Source organism: Oncorhynchus keta, chromosome 12 (genome assembly GCF_023373465.1).
Source record: "Oncorhynchus keta strain PuntledgeMale-10-30-2019 chromosome 12, Oket_V2, whole genome shotgun sequence".
Taxonomy (NCBI): Eukaryota; Metazoa; Chordata; class Actinopteri; order Salmoniformes; family Salmonidae; genus Oncorhynchus; species Oncorhynchus keta.
The window spans coordinates 15,813,605-15,831,325 of NC_068432.1; the positions used below are offsets into that span (position 1 = coordinate 15,813,605).

The 17,721-nt window shown below is 41.3% G+C and overlaps 1 protein-coding gene across 4 annotated transcripts in view; it reads right to left on the reverse strand.

Moving 5' to 3' along the window:
- The window catches only part of LOC118391768 (roundabout homolog 2-like), a 136,114-nt gene that overhangs the window by 66,215 nt on the left and 52,178 nt on the right, over positions 1–17,721 (reverse strand). For all 4 annotated transcript variants that reach the window (XM_052457762.1, XM_052457763.1, XM_052457760.1 and 1 more), the window contains exons 3-6: positions 11,632–11,789; positions 3,766–3,886; positions 3,498–3,636; positions 3,147–3,274 (exon numbers count right to left, since the gene is read on the reverse strand). In XM_052457762.1, the coding sequence (XP_052313722.1) occupies positions 3,147–3,274; positions 3,498–3,636; positions 3,766–3,886; positions 11,632–11,789 (546 nt within the window). The remainder of the gene's footprint in view (positions 1–3,146; positions 3,275–3,497; positions 3,637–3,765; positions 3,887–11,631; positions 11,790–17,721) is intronic.

Below are 17,721 nucleotides of genomic sequence, written 5' to 3' on the forward strand. Positions count from 1 at the left end.
AAAACCCTAAATAAATAAACATATATATTTACTTACATTTCGTACATTCATAGCTAATTATCTAATGCTCCTGTAGCCAAATTTAAATAGATTTGTAAGCATATAGCTTTATTTTCTGCAAAATCCCACTCATCCCACTGTACACAATCTCAAAGAGAGTTGCTTGGCTACCCAGACTCCTTGCCCCGGCCAAATGCTACGCCATGCTCATGGACTTTAGTGTCTTCTCCACAATGAGTCTGGATATGAGTACCTCCCCGACCCTACACCAAATGCGAACACATTCGTGGGCATTTGATTGGTCCAGAAACCGATGGGTTGGGCCTGAGTCAGAACACACTTGGGTAAAGCGGTGGTTTGAAAATGTGTCATTAGCTTTGATACTCTGATTGGTTAGAGACGATTCAATCGCTTATTACTTTGTTTTGTACAACGCCCCTCGCGCCCCTCCTCACCACAAAAGATTTCAATGATGTCTGTCTAAAGTATGTAACGAACGACAGAGCAGTGAATTTTGTTTTGTGTAAGTCGTCAGGCTACAAAGAGAGGCTGAAGAGCAGTGGGCTATCCGCTGATAATAGCAAATGTAGATTATGTAAACCAACTATTTAGCTAGCTAGCTAATTAGCTATGCTGTTTAAACAATCTAACTTGTCTTTACCTGTGATTGGAGTTTATTCTGCTACTGACATTTTCCTCTTAGGCCTACTAACAAACAGTCTAATTAAAGCCTTCTCTATTCTTGACTGTGATATGACACCTGCAACTGAAAAGTGAGCCACTACTACACTTTCGTTGTGTGCAGGTATCTTATACATGCAGTGCACACTTGCGTTGGAGCAGGTGAGGGGGAATTTTCCACACAAAAAAAGGTGAAATTAGCTAGTTTGATGGGAAAATAATTTAAATAACGAGAGAAAATCGACTAAAAGTGAAATAAAAAGTTAATAATTAACCAATCTGAAATGGGAACTTTACTCATAGGAGGACAAAATGACCTCGACCTCTACCTGTGCATGTGCCTTGTATACTGTACCTTTTTAGTCTACCATTTCCACTTAATTTTCTTTCATTTTGACATGTACACTCTCTGAAGAAATATAGTGCAATATCTTCCGTTTCGTGGCAGAACAACGTTTAATTTCATAGCTATGGCTTGCTTTTTTGGTTTTATGAGAGACAGAAAAGCTTCTGGGTTACTCCAAAAATAACTTTTTGTTAACCTACACTTGACTGCTACCACAAAAACATGGCTCTTATTTTCATTCACAATAATATGCGAGTAGCTGATGGTTTGGCGCTTAATTGATGTTAGCATCTTCGGACTGTGTCCAAAATTAGTCGCACGTGGTGATATGGGCTAAGTGGGAGGTCTAGTGTGGGAGGGATACTAAAATGGAAACTGGTCGCAAAATATTTACATTCTCCTAATAAACAGGGGCCTTTTAAATATGAAACATCTGCAACCAAGTTGGGTTACGCTATAGCATAGATGCTAGCCAAACCTCAGACAGGAGGAAACCCCATTTGATCTACCAAGTAGCAAAGAAGGCAGTAAATTGTCCGTAAACATTGACACAGGGTCAGATTTCTTTTCCTAACCATAATGGTTAATGCTAGGATTGAGTTTAGCGTAATCTGATCCAAGATCTGTGATTATGGGCAACTTCTACCTCGAGTGCCTAGAAGGGTTTGGTACACCTCCAAATCGCAGTAGCAACCTCAGCCTGCCTGTCACCTTTACTTCTGGGCTAGTATTGATCGCCTTCTCCCTCCCTCATGCTAGCTTCCTTAGGTCATTTGCCAATGTGGGTGTAAATCCTGGAGGTCAACCCTGCCCCATTGATCTCTGCTGTAATCGTCATTGACAAGTCAAGGACATGACTGTGGTCCTATCACTAGCCTATTTGAAGCATTGAGCCTTAGTGCACGCGCACACACACACACACACACACACACACACACACACACACACACACACACACACACACTATCAGTCACTGTAGGTGTACAGAAAAGACTAGCAATTAACCTTTTTTGGCATTCCAATGTTAATGGTTGTTGCTGTAAATATATACATCCACAGTACAGACCATTTTATAGATGAACTCAAAGCTGATTGGATTGCTTCTGTTGAGCCATGTCCATATATGGTATTGCAGAGTATGATTTTACAGGGTGGCCAGGGGCATTTAATGCATATTGACTTATCCCCCCTTCACCAAGACGCCAATCAGATAAAAGCAAATGGGGGGTTTCTAATATGCCAAATATGGCAACCGCCTGGGCGAGACCTAATTGCAAGCAATCAGATCAATCCTTGTCCTTCACTCGACACACGCTACATGCAGAGAGATGAGATGAAATGGTGTACTTACTAAATGGACCCACTGGGACGGAGAGATGGGGAAAAATGGACCGGAGAGAAAAAAAAGAGAGATGAATGAAACTGAGATGGGTCGAGTTGAGTCAAGACTTGAGGATGATTGAATGAGCAGTGCAGTCCAATGAACCAAGAATCAGTGTATCATGGTTAGATGATGTTTAACTAGTCAAGTCAGGAAGTGAAATTGAAACTTCCTTATAGAAAACAATGCCACGTTGCAAGTACATTTTCAAACTCTTTATGTTCTGAAATGGTATTGACCCCAATCCCTGGTATGAATAGATATTATGATATGACGGCTATAGGTCAAAAATTAAGGGATGCATGTGTAGAGGGAGAGGTGGAGATTGGGAGTGAGAGGGCTCAGACTGAAAGAGATGTGCTCAAACAGAAACCCCTCTGGCTGTCTCCTCTACTCTGACACACACACACACACACACACACACACACACACACACACACACACACACACACACACACACACACACACACACACACACACACACACACACACACACACACACACACACACACACACACACACACACACACACACACACACACACACCATTAATATTGCAGCTGCACTCTCCAAACGAAATCATCTCCCAACAGCCAATAATCTCCACACTACTCCATGCCATAATCTCCTATTGGTGTATGTGCCTGTGTCTCCACTTATGTGTGTGTGTCACTCTGTACCAGTCAGTGTGCTTGCATTTCATGTGTGTGAATCCCCATGTGTTGTGCCCGGTCTTACCGTGGACCTGCAGGCTGCCCGATGCCTCTGCCTTTCCCACGCTGTTCTCAGACACACACGTGTAGGTGCCCTCGTCCTCGGCCCGGACCTGAGTCAGACGCAAGCTGTGGTCACTGCGGATCTCTGACCTGCAACAACAACAGCAGCAGCAGAGCAGAGCTGATAGGATAGTACTGCATGCTAACTGGGATCCATTCACCCTCATTGATTTCTGGTGACCAATGCTAATGTGATGCTGTATGTGTGTGTGTGTGTGTGTGTGTGTGTGTGTGTGTGTGTGTGTGTGTGTGTGTGTGTGTGTGTGTGTGTGTGTGTGTGTGTGTGTGTATCTATCTTTGTGGGTGTCCTCACCTGCCACGGGGCAGCTCTCCCTCCTCTCTCCTCCAGCGGATGGTGGGGGCGGGGTCTCCATGGGCCTCACACAGGAAGTCCACCATGTCATCTGCCAGCACCACCTGGTTCACTGGACGCTTAACGAACATGGGCCGCTCTGACAGATGGACAGAGACAGAGACAGAAACAGAAACAGAGGGAGAAGAGGAAACACAAAGCATTTGAATGTGTTGAGGAGGAGAGCGAAAACGTAATATGTTGAGAGACATGTTGAAACTCCACTCACCAAACACCACAAGTTCTGCTGGGTCGCTGTCCCTTTCTCCCACCATATTGGTGCCCACACACACAAACATGCCCGCATCGCTCTTCCTCGTGTTTGAAATCATCAACTTTCCTCCTCGGATCTGTAGTTAAGGGGAAAGGAATTGGAAAGGAGGGAGAGAGGGGATAAACAAACATGTTAGTCAGAAACACAGGAGCTTGGTGGCACCTTAATTGGGGAGGACGGGCTCGTGGTAACGGCTGGAGCGGAATAGGTGGAATGATATCAAATACATCAAACACATGGTTTAATGCCGTTGCAGCCATTATTATGAGCCGTCCTCCCCTCAGCAGCCTCCACTGGTCAAGAAGTAAGCCACGGCGTTCCCTTAAAAGCCACCACAGAGGGAAGAGTGATGATGTTCTTGTCATGTCCCCAAGCCCATTCACTCTGTCATGTTATATATTGAGTAAACAACATTTTAGGCATTTGGTTATCTGTTTCTGATTATGGTTGTCTCCTTCTCTTTCTCGCTCTCTTTCTCCCTCCATCTCTCCCTTGTTCTCTCTCGCTCAATCTCTCTCCACAGCCCTGGCATCACATTGCCTCTCTCTCTTTCTAGCTCACTCTCCCCTCTATATACCACCCTACTCTCGTTCTGTTTCTGTCTGTCTCTCTCTTTCTCCAACCTCACCTCACCCCACCCCACTCTCTCTATTTCTCTCTCCCAACAAATGTAGATTACATTAAACAAGAGCCTTCCCAGCTAGCACATTTGGTTCCTTGGACGTTGTGGATACGTATATTTCTTGTTTCCATTGGTTGTGGGAACGAAGCAATACGTTTCCTGACCAGTAAAACAGAACATTTTGCATGTTCTGGGAACGTTTATTCCCAGAAGGTTTTCTGAAGTTTTTCTGCGAGGACTTATTAAAACTCTGAGAAAATAAATTATGTTTAAATAAAACTTTTTAAATTACGAGCCTATTTTGGGTGAACTTTTTTGAAATCCAAGCACAGATAGGACACATGGAAATGTATTTCATTAGGCATTAATCATGGAAATACATTTCTTTTTTATTGTGACTAGGCATCAGAGAGATTCAAACCTATAATCTCCTGTTCTACATCCATGGAATTAGTCCACTTCACCACCAGGATGGAGCTAGCATGCTACGTTTTATTTTTTACTCATACAAAGCTGTTCATTTTAGTTTATTCAAAAAGACCCTATTCCAAAGGAAACAGGCTCTCTTTAAGATCAATTGTAGCCAATTAGTGGGTGTGGCCAACACAACTGAACACACTTAACAAGAGGATTGAGAGTTTTGTTGATGCTGAGAACAGAATGTATATGTTTTTAAATAACATTCTTAAAACGGTCTCTGAACGTTACCAAAGTTTTCTTGTGGTTTTTATGGGAAGTTTTCTTAACGTTCTCAGAACAATTTGAGAACATAACTTAAAATAGAACTATGAGGAATCCTGTAGGAAACGTGCTTAAGTACAGAAATACCCACAGAAGAACATTGTTTTTTAACGTTCTCTGAACTATTTATTAAATGAAATGTAAACGTGGGGTTGCAAGATCAAATCCCCAAGCTGACACAGTAAAAATCTGTCATTCTGCCCCTGAACAAGGAAGTTAACCCACTGTTCATAGGCCATCATTGTAAATAAGAATTTATTCTTAACTGACTTGCCTAGTTAAATAAATAAAAAATGATTACAAATGTTCCTAATAAAATACCAATAATATAATTGTTTTTATTGTGTGAAGTTCCTTAAATGTGCAGAGAATTTTCCAAAGCCAAGCAACGATGGTACACCACTCCCAGAAAGTTGTGGGAAGATTGTATGCAAATGAACCATAGGACAACCATGCTCCCCCAAGCTCTACGAAACGTGTGGCTCTTAGAACGTTATGCGCTAGCTGGGTTCTATGTAGATAAGTGACTTGTAGTGTATTGTATAGTGTATCTGAGTGCATAAAGCCTCAGGGAGAGCAGAGGTGGTGGTGGGTCTGCTTCTGTTGTTGTGGTGGGTCTGCTTTTGCCATTACACCTTCCAATAGATTCAACTAAATGTGCTGTATAATCTATTCATTTCCGTAATTGCCAATAATCAAAAATCAATGCAATTCCATACACATGCTTGTCCATTATAGCGTTGAGCATATAACTGTCATACAGTATTGACCAGTGTTCAGCTGACAAACTAAGGGATACAACCATAGGGTCTATGGCTAAAATGCTTAAATGATAGAAAGATGAAACTTAGGTATAGATATAGGTATTCTAGGTTCTACTTGTATATACAGTTGAAGTCGGAAGTTTACATACACTTAGGTTGGAGTCATTAAAACTTGTTTTTCAACCACTCAACCAACTTTTTGTTCACAAACTATAGTTTTGGCCAGTCAGTTAGGACATCTACTTTGTGCATGACACAAGTAACTTTCCCAACAATTGTTTATAGACAGATTATTTCACTTTAATTCACTGTATCACAATTCCAGTAGTTCAGAATTTTACATACACTAAGTTGACTGCATTTAAACAGCTTGGACAATTCCAGAAAATAATGTCATGGCTTTAGAAGCTTCTGATAGGCTAACTGACATCATTTGAGTAAATTTGAGGTATACCTGTGGATGTATTTCAAGGCCTACCTTCAAACTAAGTGCCTCTTTAGTTGACATCATGGGAAATTCAAAAAATAAATTGTAGACCTCCACAAGTCTGGTTCATCCTTGGGAGCAATTTCCAAGCACCTGAAGGTACCGCGTTCATCTGTACAAACAATAGTACGCAAGTATAAACACCATGGGACCACGCAGCCGTCATACCGCTCAGGAAGGAGATGCGTTCTGTCTCCTAGAGATGTACGTACTTTGGTGCGAAAAGTGCAAATCAATCCCAGAACAACAGCAAAGGACCTTGTGAAGATGCTGGAGGAAACAGGTACGAAAGTATCTATATCCACAGTAAAACGAGTCCTATATCGCCATAACCCAAAAGGCCGCTCAGCAAGGAAGAAGCCACTGCTCCAAAACCGCCATAAAAAAGCCAGACTACGGTTTGCAACTGCACATGGGGACAAAGATCATACTTTTTGGAGAAATGTCCTCTAGTCTGATGAAACAAAAATAGAACTGTTTGGCCATAATGACCATTGTAATGTTGGAGGAAAAAGGGGGAGGCTTGCATGCCGAAGAACACCATCCCAACCGTGAAGCACGGGGGTGGCAGCATCATGTTGTGGGGGTGCTTTGCTGCAGGAGGGACTGGTGCACTTCACAAAATAGATGGCATCATGAGGTAGGAAAATCATGTGGACATATTGAAGCAACATCTCAAGACATCAGTCAGGAAGTTAAATCTTGGTCGCAAATGGGTCTTCCTAATGGACATTGACCACAAGCATACTTCCAAAGTTGTGGCAAAATGGCCCAAGGCCACCAAGACAAACAATTTAAAGGCAATGCTACCAAATACTCATTGAGTGTATGTAAATCTCTAACCCACTGGGAAAGTGATGAAAGAAATAAAAGCTGAAATAAATCATTCTCTCTACTCTTATTCTGACATTTCACATTCTTAAAATATAGTGGTGATCCTAACTGACCTAAGACAGGGAATTTTTACTAGGATTAAATGTCAGGAATTGTGAAAAACTGAGTTTAAATGAACATGTATTTGGCTAAGGTGTATGTAAACTTCCGACTTCAACTGTAGTTATACAGTGATTTCAGAAAGTATTCATACCCTTTGAATTATTCCATATATTGTTGTGTTTCAGCCCGAATTCAAAATTGATTTAAAAAAATCATATTTAGTTTGACGGTTCTGTATTTAAGGAGTATATGAATACACAAAAATGCAAGTCGTTTAAAGGAACCTCTCTCCAACGAAAAAGACTTTCAACATGTGAGAAGATAGACAATCATAAAGTACAGTGTTAAAAGTTCACAACATCATGAAGAGATGGGAACATTTTTACAAATCAAAAGTTGTATGCTGTGTCCTGATTGACCGTATATAAAAATGAAGAATAAACACAAGGCCACAGCTGTCCAATGGGGCTGCATAGGGCTACTTATCTGGCTGCAGCTCTGAAGACATTCAATCCAACTGTTTCTGTAACCGCATTTCTTTCGAACAAAAATGAAATTGAGGCTCAGATATACTCTACTAAGAGAAAATATCTTTCATTTGTCCAGATTTATAAATCCAGTCAGAAATGCAGAATTTCGACTGAATGTAATTGACTGTTCAACTGTATTTTTTTAAAACACCTCAGATATAAAGCTAAAGTTATCCTAGATCAGCACTCGTAGTCTTGGATACCTTGTAACTATGGGCCCAGATGTACGCAACATATAAAGAGGATGGGTGAAGTGATGGTGAATAGCCCAGTTACTAGTGTTTCCCTGGGTTAGTTACGTCTAAGAACGCTTAAAAGGTAAAAGGAAGCATAGAATTCCTGATTGGCCATACTGCCAAGGATATATACTGAACATGTATGATGATGAAAGACGGCTTCCCTGGTGGCACAGAGGATGAAAATCCTGGTTTGGCCGCCAAATATTGTAGGTTCAAACCTCAAATGGGCAGGTTGTCAAATATATGAATTGTAAAACAATATGGTTGTGTTTGAATGTTTTTCAAATGTCCTATGAATGAAATTAAAATGCCATGTGTGTCTATATCACATTACAGTGCTTTCAGAAGTATTCATGCCCCTTGACTTATTTCACATTTTGTTGTGTTACAGCCTGAATTCAAACTGGATTAAATATATATTTTTCTCATCCATCTACACAAAATAACCCATAATGACAAAGTGAAAACATGTTTTTAGAAATGTTTGGTAATTTATCTGAAAAAAACCCACCCCTGAGTCAATACTTAGAAGTATTTGGAGCGATTAAGCTGTGAGTCTTTCTGGATAAGTCTCTAAGAGCCTTCCACACCTGGATTGTGCAACATTTGCCCAATTCTGTTTTATTTTGTAGTTATTGCTTGTGATTGTTGTATTTATGCACCTATTGGTGATGCTGTGCTGGTGTTTGTTGAGCTGAGAAATATTTCCTGAAAGGGACACACAATAAATAATTATGACTATTATTTTCAAAGATTCCTCAAACTCTGTCAAATTGGATGTTGATCATTGCTAGACAACCATTTTCAGTTCTTCCAATCAATTTTCAAGTATATTTAAGTCAAAACTGTAACTCGGTCACTGAGGAACATCACTGTCATCTTGGTAACCAATTTCAGAGTAGATTTGGCCTTGTGTTTTAGGTTATTGTTCTGCTGAAAGGTGAATTAATCTCCCAGTGTCTGGTGGAAAGCAAACAAACAGGTTTTCCTCTAGGAGTTTGCCTGTGCTTACCTTCATTTCAATTATTTTTTTATCCTGAAAAACTCCCCCGTTCTTAATGATTACAAGCATACCCATAACATGATGCAGCCGCCACTATGCTTGAAAATATGGAGAGTGATACTCAGTAATGCGTTGTATTGGATTTGCCCCAAACATAACACTTTGTATTCAGGACAAAAAGATAATTGCTTAGCCGCATTTCTTTGCCATATTACTTTTGTGCCTTTCTGCAAACAGGGTGCATGTTTTGGAATATTTGTATTCTGTACAGGCTTCGTTCTATTCATTTTGTCAATTAGGTTAGTATTGTGAAGTAACTACAATGTTGTTGATCCATCCTCAGATTTCTCCCATCACAGCCATTAAACTCTGTACGTGTTTTAAAGTCACCATTTGCCTCCCAGAGCAGTTTCATGCCTCTCCAGCAACTGAGTTAGGAAAGACGACTGTATATTTGTTGTGACTGGGTGTGTTGATACACCATCCAAAGTGTAATTATTAACTTCACCATGCTCAAATAGCTATTCAATGTCTGCTTTTTATTTTATTTTCACCAACAGGTGCACTTCTTTTCAAGGCATTGGAAAGCCTCCCTGTTCTTAGTGGTTTTAACGTCACTGCTCGACTGAGGGACCTGACAGATAACTGTATGTGTGGAGAAGAGAGACGAGGTAGTCATTCAAATATAATGTTAAACACCATTATTGCCACAGAGTCCATGCAACTTATTATTTGATAATTTTTTTATTAAATTTAAACACAACAAAATTAAGAAAAAGTCAAAGGTTGTGAATACTTTCTGAAGGGACTATGTCATAGGTATAATAGATAGACAGATATACAGTGCATTGGGAAAGTAATCAGACGCCTTGATTTTTCCAGATGTTGTTACAGCTGTATTCTAAAATGGATTACATTTAAAAAAAATCCTCATCAATCTACACACAATACCTCATAATGACAAAGCGAAAACAGATTTTAAGATTGTTTTTGCAAATGTATTTAAAAATACAAACAGAAATACCTTATTTACATAAGTATTCAGACCCTTTGCTATGAGACTCAAAATTGAGCTCAGGTGCATCCTGTTTTCATTGATCATCCTTGAGATGTTTCTACAACTTGATTGGAGTCCACCTGTAGAAAATTAAATTGATTGAATATCATTTGGAAAGGCACACAGCTGTCTATATAAGGTCCCACAGTTGACAGTGCATGTCAGAGCAAAAACTAAGCCATGAGGTTGAAGGAATTGTCCATAGAGCTCCAAGACAGGATTGTGTTGAGACACAGATCTGGGGAAGGGTATCAAAACATGTCTGCAGCAATGAAGGTCCCCAAGAACACACTGGCCTCCATCATTCTTATACGGAAGATCTTTAGAACCCCCAAGACTCTTCCTAGAGCTGGCCGCCCGGCCAAACAGAGCAACTGGGGAGAATAGTCATGGTCAGAGAGGTGACCAAGAACCCTATAGTCACTCTGAAAGAGCTCCAGAGTTCCTCTGTGGAGATGGGAGAATCTTTCAGAAGGACAACCATCTCTGCAGCACTTCACCAATTGGGCCTTTATGGTAGAGTGGCCAGACAGAAGCCACTCCTCAGTAAAAAGCACATGACAGCCCGCTTGGAGTTTGCCAAAAGGCAGCTCAAGACTCTCAGACCATGAGAAACAAGATGATCTGGTCTGATGTTTGAACTCTCTGGCCTGAATGCCAAGCATCACGTCTGGAGGAAATCTGTCACCATCCCTATGGTGAAGCATGGTGGTGGCAGCATCATGTTGTGGGGATGTTTTTCAGCGGCACAGACTTAGAGACTAGTTAGGATCATGAGAAATTTGAAAGAAGCAAAGTACAGAAAGATCCCTGATGAAAACCTGCTTCAGAGCACTCAGGACCTCACACTGGGGCAAAGGTTTACCTTCCAACAGGACAACAACCCTAAGCACACATCCAAGACAACGCAGGAGTGGCTTCAGGGACAAGTCTCTGAATGTCCTTGAGTGGCCCAGCCAGAGCCTGGACTTGAACCCCATCGAACATCTCTGCAGAGACCTGAAAATAGTTGTGCAGCGACGTTCCCCATCCAACCTGACAGAGCTTGAGAGGATCTGTAGGGAAGAATGGGAGAAACTCGCCAAATACAGGTTTGCCAAGCTTGAGTGTCAAACCCAAAACGACTTGAGGCTGTAATCACTGCCAAAGGTGCTTCAACAAAGTACTGACTAAAGGGTCTGAATACTTATGGTTAAATTAGCTAAAATCTAAAATAATCTGTTTTTGCTTTGTCATTATGGGGTATTGTGTGTAGATTGATGAGGGGGAAAAAACAATTTAATCAATTTTAGAATAAGGCTGTAACGTAACAAAATGTGGAAAAAGTCACGGGGTCTGAATACTTTCCGAATGCTCTGTACAGACCTCTTTTTTGCATAGCCACAACAATGAAAGTATAGAAGGATGAAACAGAGGTCTATATACAGATGGATAGGACTCACGGTGATCCTCTCGTCGTGGTCGTTGACCTTCATGTTGTTCCTCTTCCAGGAGATGGTGGGCTCCGGATGGCCCCGCGGGGGGATGCACTCCATGACCGCCGGCTCCCCTGCCGCCACGACTACGTCACTGGGTGTCTGCCTGAAGTCATCCCTCAAGACTGGTACAAGGGGGGAGGGAGAGGGGGGGGCAATTGTTATTATCCAGCAAACATTCATTATTATAGTTAGCTTTGGCAATTTCCGTACATATTTATTGCCAATAAAGCACAATTGCAGATTGAATTGAAAAGAGAGAGGGTGATACAGAGTACTACGCCTACTTCCCAATTCCAAAACAACCCCTAACCCCCTAAGCACTTCGTGTTGATGTAATACAATTGGAGAGGTAATAGCAAGATCATAATAGCTCTGCTTTTCCCTCTGTAAGGGAGAGTCACAAAGATACCTTGAAAGTCCACATCAGAAATCGTAAGTTCGGGTAGTCTACCACATCTTTCACTGTGCAGGGTGGCTGCATGAATGCATTATAATGTAGTCTAAGTTTCATGTGTAAGTACGACCTGTATGCCATAAAGCTTTTTGCTGTCTCCGCTATCAAGTCTATCAAGATTTAAAAAAAGGGTGAATGCAAAACAGATGAAATTCAACACGCAGGAGCGGCTCTCAGTGTATGATTTAGTTAAATGACCCAAAGCCTCTCAATACTGGGATAATAATGATATGACTTGTGATAAAAAAAATTTGGTGTGTGTGCGTGTTGCCTCCCTATGGTCTTCATTTACTCAGTGTCCTGAGTGTGTGTGTGTGTGTGTGTGTGTGTGTGTGTGTGTGTGTGTGTGTGTGTGTGTGTGTGTGTGTGTGTGTGTGTGTGTGTGTGTGTGTGTGTGTGTGTGTGTGTGTGTGTGTGAGTGTGTGTGAGTGTGTGTGAGTGCGCGCATGTGCCTGTGGCATAGCGGCTCATCAATAATGGACAGGCTCCTTTCTGACACAAGGTGGATGAATTATTCAATCAGCCTAACACACTCCCCAGACACACACATATCCATATGCATGAGACAGAAATACAAACACTTACAGAACATACAAAAGAGACAAACATGTACACACACTTGCACACAGAGCATAAGACAAAAGCTTATAGAAATACGAACACTCACAAACACACCTACACACACATACAACCACGCACACCAACAACATCAACTCTACCAAAAATAACCAACCACCCTCTATCAAACCACACCTACAGGCCAGATGTAATCAACCATCAACCCTTCTTCTTCCCTCAATCTGTATTCCCATTGAATGACTCTTTATCAGATTCTTCTGCACCTCTTCGCCACTTCCATTAGTGTAGTCTGCTGCTCTCCTTCCGTATCTCTCCGAATTGACCCGCATTCAATCGTTATTTCACTCTGCCACTATCCAATTGGTGCCTGGCTATGCCCTTAAGCTAGCACCAGAGGATAAAGTTTCCGTGAGGATAAAGTTTATGAGGAGAAGGGATATTGCTCTGGACTCGATCCAATATACTCTAATGCCAGGCTGCTGATGATATGGATTAAACTGAATGGAGTCTGTTGGAAAATGGCAGTAGCCTGTATTAGTGTGTTAAAAATAACTATGAGGATAGTGGAGTTGGTATTTGTTCGTATTTCACTTAGGCCACAAGTGGCTAGTGATTGGAGACGTTTGGACAGAGTTCTAGGTAGTTTCAGTGCTTTGGGTAGAAGTTGCCCTTAATGACAGATCTAGAGTCATCTTATCATCTGTTAGTCCCAACTTTAACCATCGGGAGTAAAAACGGGAGTATATGACCTTGGATCAGTGCTTAGGGGTAACTTCAACCCTCATGTCAACAATGTGTGAGTGTGTCAGCCAATCACATGAAGAGCTGAATAACCATCTCACTGAGAGGCCTGCGGAGGCCAATCATAATTTGGTCTCATGCGAACAACAAAACAAGACACTGTCTTTCATTCAGTGGCATTGCTTACCTTGTGATAATCTAATAAGAAAAGATGTTATGAAAAGCTGTTTCATCATTTTTTATCTGTTTTCTGTCAAGGTTGTTTTATGCTCAAAATCTCAAAATGTGCTATAACTGCATCAAAACGTGTCAGGGTATTCATGCCTTCCTTCCCATCAATTCAAATCCATTCAAAACTTGCGGGCATTCGTGGCCGTTCCTGATTCCAGTCACTGTCAATGAACAGCATAGACCTCGCTGCTTTGCCTAGCTTCATTTGTTGCATTGAGCCAATTTCATATTTTGTGCATGCGTATTGCGTGTGTGGGAAAGCTCTGTTCATCTGGCCATGTCTACATGATTTGGCGCCCACATCCCTTGAAATTATTGAAGCTAGCTAGAAAAAGAAAAGGACAAATGTACACTGTACTGCACCCCAAACGTTTTCAAGTTGTATTTTCAAGGATAACTTGGTTTAATTCAGAGAGGGAGACCAACACCTGCACTTCCTGACCATCAGAGGAAGGTAGAGAAAATCGTCCGATCTAATGTACCATACTCGCCCTGACAAAGCAGCCTGGCACACGGCCAATCAGAGATGAGAGGAGAGGAATGTTTTACAGTATTTTGGACCTTATCAGCCAGGTTGAATCATTTTAGGGCTCCTGAGTGGCACAGCGGTCTAATGCACTGCATCTCAGTGCCAGAGGTGTCACTACAGACCCTGGTTTGATCCCGGGTCACAACTGGCTATGATCGGGATTCCCATACGGCGGCGCACAATTGGCCCAGCGTCATCCAGGTTAGGGTAGGGTTTGGCTGGGGTAGGCCGCATTGTAAAATAAGAATTTGTTGTTATCTGACTTGCCTAGTTAAATAAAGGTTTTTAAAAAAGTGTCATCCTTAGCCATGAAATGCTGTCACACTGAGAGGTTCAGCCTGAAGGACAGACAAATGGACTTCATTTAAAAGTAAAGGTAGTCCTAATTCATTTCCATTTCCTTTGCAATTTGCGGGTTAGGCTATTGTTTAACTGAACATGAAAATACACAACATCCCTTTGATGCATTTGATTTATGAAGCTAGAATTTTGTTTTGATGAGACAATATTTAGATGTTTTAAACTGAATTTTCAATCATTTCGATTGTTGATGTGGAAATTATGTTAAAACCTTAATTATAATATATAGTTGAAATCAGACGTTTACAAACACTGAGGTTCGAGTCATTAAAACTCATTTTTCATCCAATCCACAAATTTCTTGTTAGCAAACTATAGTTTTGGCAAGTCAGTTAGGACATCTACTTTGTGCATAATACAAGTAATTTTTCTAACAATTGTTTACAGACAGATTATTTCACAATTCCAGTGGGTCAGAAGTTACATCCACTAAATTGACTGTGCCTTTAAACAGCGTGGAAAATTCCAGAAAATGATGTCATGGCTTTAGAAGCTTCTGAATAAACACCATGGGACCACGCAGCCGTCATACCGCTCGGGAAGGAGATGCGTTCTGTCTCCGAGAGATGAACGTACTTTGGCGCGAAAAGTGCAAATCAATCCCAGAACAACATCAAAGGACCTTGTGAAGATGCTGGAGGAAACCGGTACAAAAAGTAAAAACGAGTCCTATATCGATGTAACCTGCACATGGGGGGACAAAGATCATACCTTTTGAAGAAATATCCTCTGGTCTGATGAAATAAAAATAAAACTGTTTGGCAATAATAACCATCATTATGTTTGGAGGAAAAAGGGGGTGGCTTGCAAGCTGAAGAACACCTTCCCAACCGTGAAGCACGGGGGAGGCAGCATCATGTTGTCGGGGTGCTTTGCTGCAGGAAGGACTGGTGCTCTTCACAAAGTAGTTGGCATCATGAGGAAGGAAAATGATGTGGATATATTGAAGCAACATCTCAAGACATCAGTCAGGAAGTTAAAGCTTGGTCACAAATGAGTCTTCCAAATAGACAATGACCCCAAGCAAATTGTGGCAATTTTGGATTAAGGACAACAAAATCAAGGTATTGGAGTGGCCATCACAAAGCCCTGACATCAATCCTATTGTGAGCAGAACTGTGGGCAACAAATTTGTGGACAGAACTGAAAAAGCATATGCGTGCAAAGACACCTACAAACCTGACTCAGTTACACCAGCTCTGTCAGGAGGAATGGGCCAAAATTCACCCAACTTATTGTGGAAAGCTTGTGGAAGGCTACCCGAAACGTTTGACCCAAGTTAAACAATTTAAAGGCAATACTACCAAATACTAATTGAGTGTATGTAAACTTCTGACCCACTGGGAATGTGATGAAAGAAATAAAAACTGAAATAAATCGTTCTCTACTATTATTCTGACATTTCAAGCTCTTAAAATAAAGTGGTGATCCGAACTGACCTAAGACAGGGAATTTTTACTAGGATTAAATGTCAGGAATTGTGAAAAACTGAATTGAAATGTATTTGGCTAAGGTGTATGTAAACTTCTGACTTCAACTGTATATATTTGTGTGTAATAATATTTCACTTAATAACATAATAATAATATTCACATAATAATAATATTATTATTATTATTATTATTATTATTATTATTATTATTATTATTATTATTATGTGTGTGTGTGTGTGTGTGTGTGTGTGTGTGTGTGTGTGTGTGTGTGTGTGTGTGTGTGTGTGTGTGTGTGTGTGTGTGTGTGTGTGTGGTGCTTTGGAAGAATTGTAAATGCATTGTGAAAGGCTAAGGCGTTTGCTTTTCAAACTTTTCAAATTAAATTAGTTTATATACTGAACTTTTAGTGCCCCCTATTGAGTGTATCTGTGGATGCTACATCGGCCTTTGGCTGAGCTGAGTTGAGTAGTGTGTCATTTTGTCGGTTGATATGAAATATGCCGCTATCGGAGGCTATAGCTTGCTGGTTACATTGGTATTTACATTTGGTGAATTTTAAAACGGGGCGGCAGGGTAGCCTAGTGGTTAGAGCATTGGAATAGTAACCGAAAGGTTGTAAGTTCAAATCCCCGAGCTGACAAGGTACACAATCTGTCGTTCTGCCCCTGAACAGTCACTCTGGGTGTTGGAGCTATCCATTGTACGGTGAACTTGGGCTTCATCAAGGTTTAGTTGTGAGTACATCTCGCATTGATAATCGCCAGTGCCTACTCAGACACCAACCACACGTCACTGCTCTCTCTCTCTCTCATATTCTCTATCCACCTATTAATAATGCATGAATGATCTGCCTGTAAGGTGTCTTCGGTCAGTCACCCCCCCCGATCCTTCGTATCCCTCTTTCTCCTCTCATCTCTCTTAAGCCTCCTGCTTGCGGTCGCTACCTGAAGGCATTTTCTTTCTCTCTCTCTCTCTCCTTGTTCTTTCTCTCTCTCTCTCTCCTTGTTCTTTCTCTCTCTCTCTCTCCTTGTTCTCTCTCTCTCTCTCTCTCCTTGTTCTTTCTCTCCTTCTCTTTTTGACTCCCTATCAGGTTTCAGGTGTGATCCAGGCTTTTGTTGCTCCCAGATGAGATCTTGACATACAGTGGCCTACCTAAAGAGGCCAAAGCTACACTTGCCTTCGAGCTAGCAGCCTGGCCTAAGCCACTAGGGATTTGGAGGGGTGGGCGGGTGGGGTGTACCTGAAACTATGAGAGGGATCACTGTCTAACCCCAGGCTCCTTTCCTTCTCAAATATCACCCCTTAACCCCATTTTTGTAAAAATGGACCTTGCCAAAAAATGTGCTTTCACGTCAGCTTCTGTCCCACAGTTAGCTGATGGGAAACTTGTGAAAATAGGGGGTGTCTTCACCTTCTAAAGTTACTCAGCTTTCAACACAAAATCGCACACTCAATCTTTGAAAATATGTGTGAATTTGAGATTGGGACATCAAGGCTGGTAGATGATTTATTGATGTGTGAGAGAGTCATGGGGGTGAATGTGTTGCATACGTTATGATGACCTGATTAGTAATATTCAGAAATTATATCAATGCGTAGACGTTCTCACTACGTCCACACTGAACCTTTTCCCATGAGTATGGAAAGTGTGGAGCAGTCAAATCTGCCAGTAAAATGATCAGAGGAAAGATTTCCATCCAAAAAGTGTTCCTCCAAAAAATGGAAGA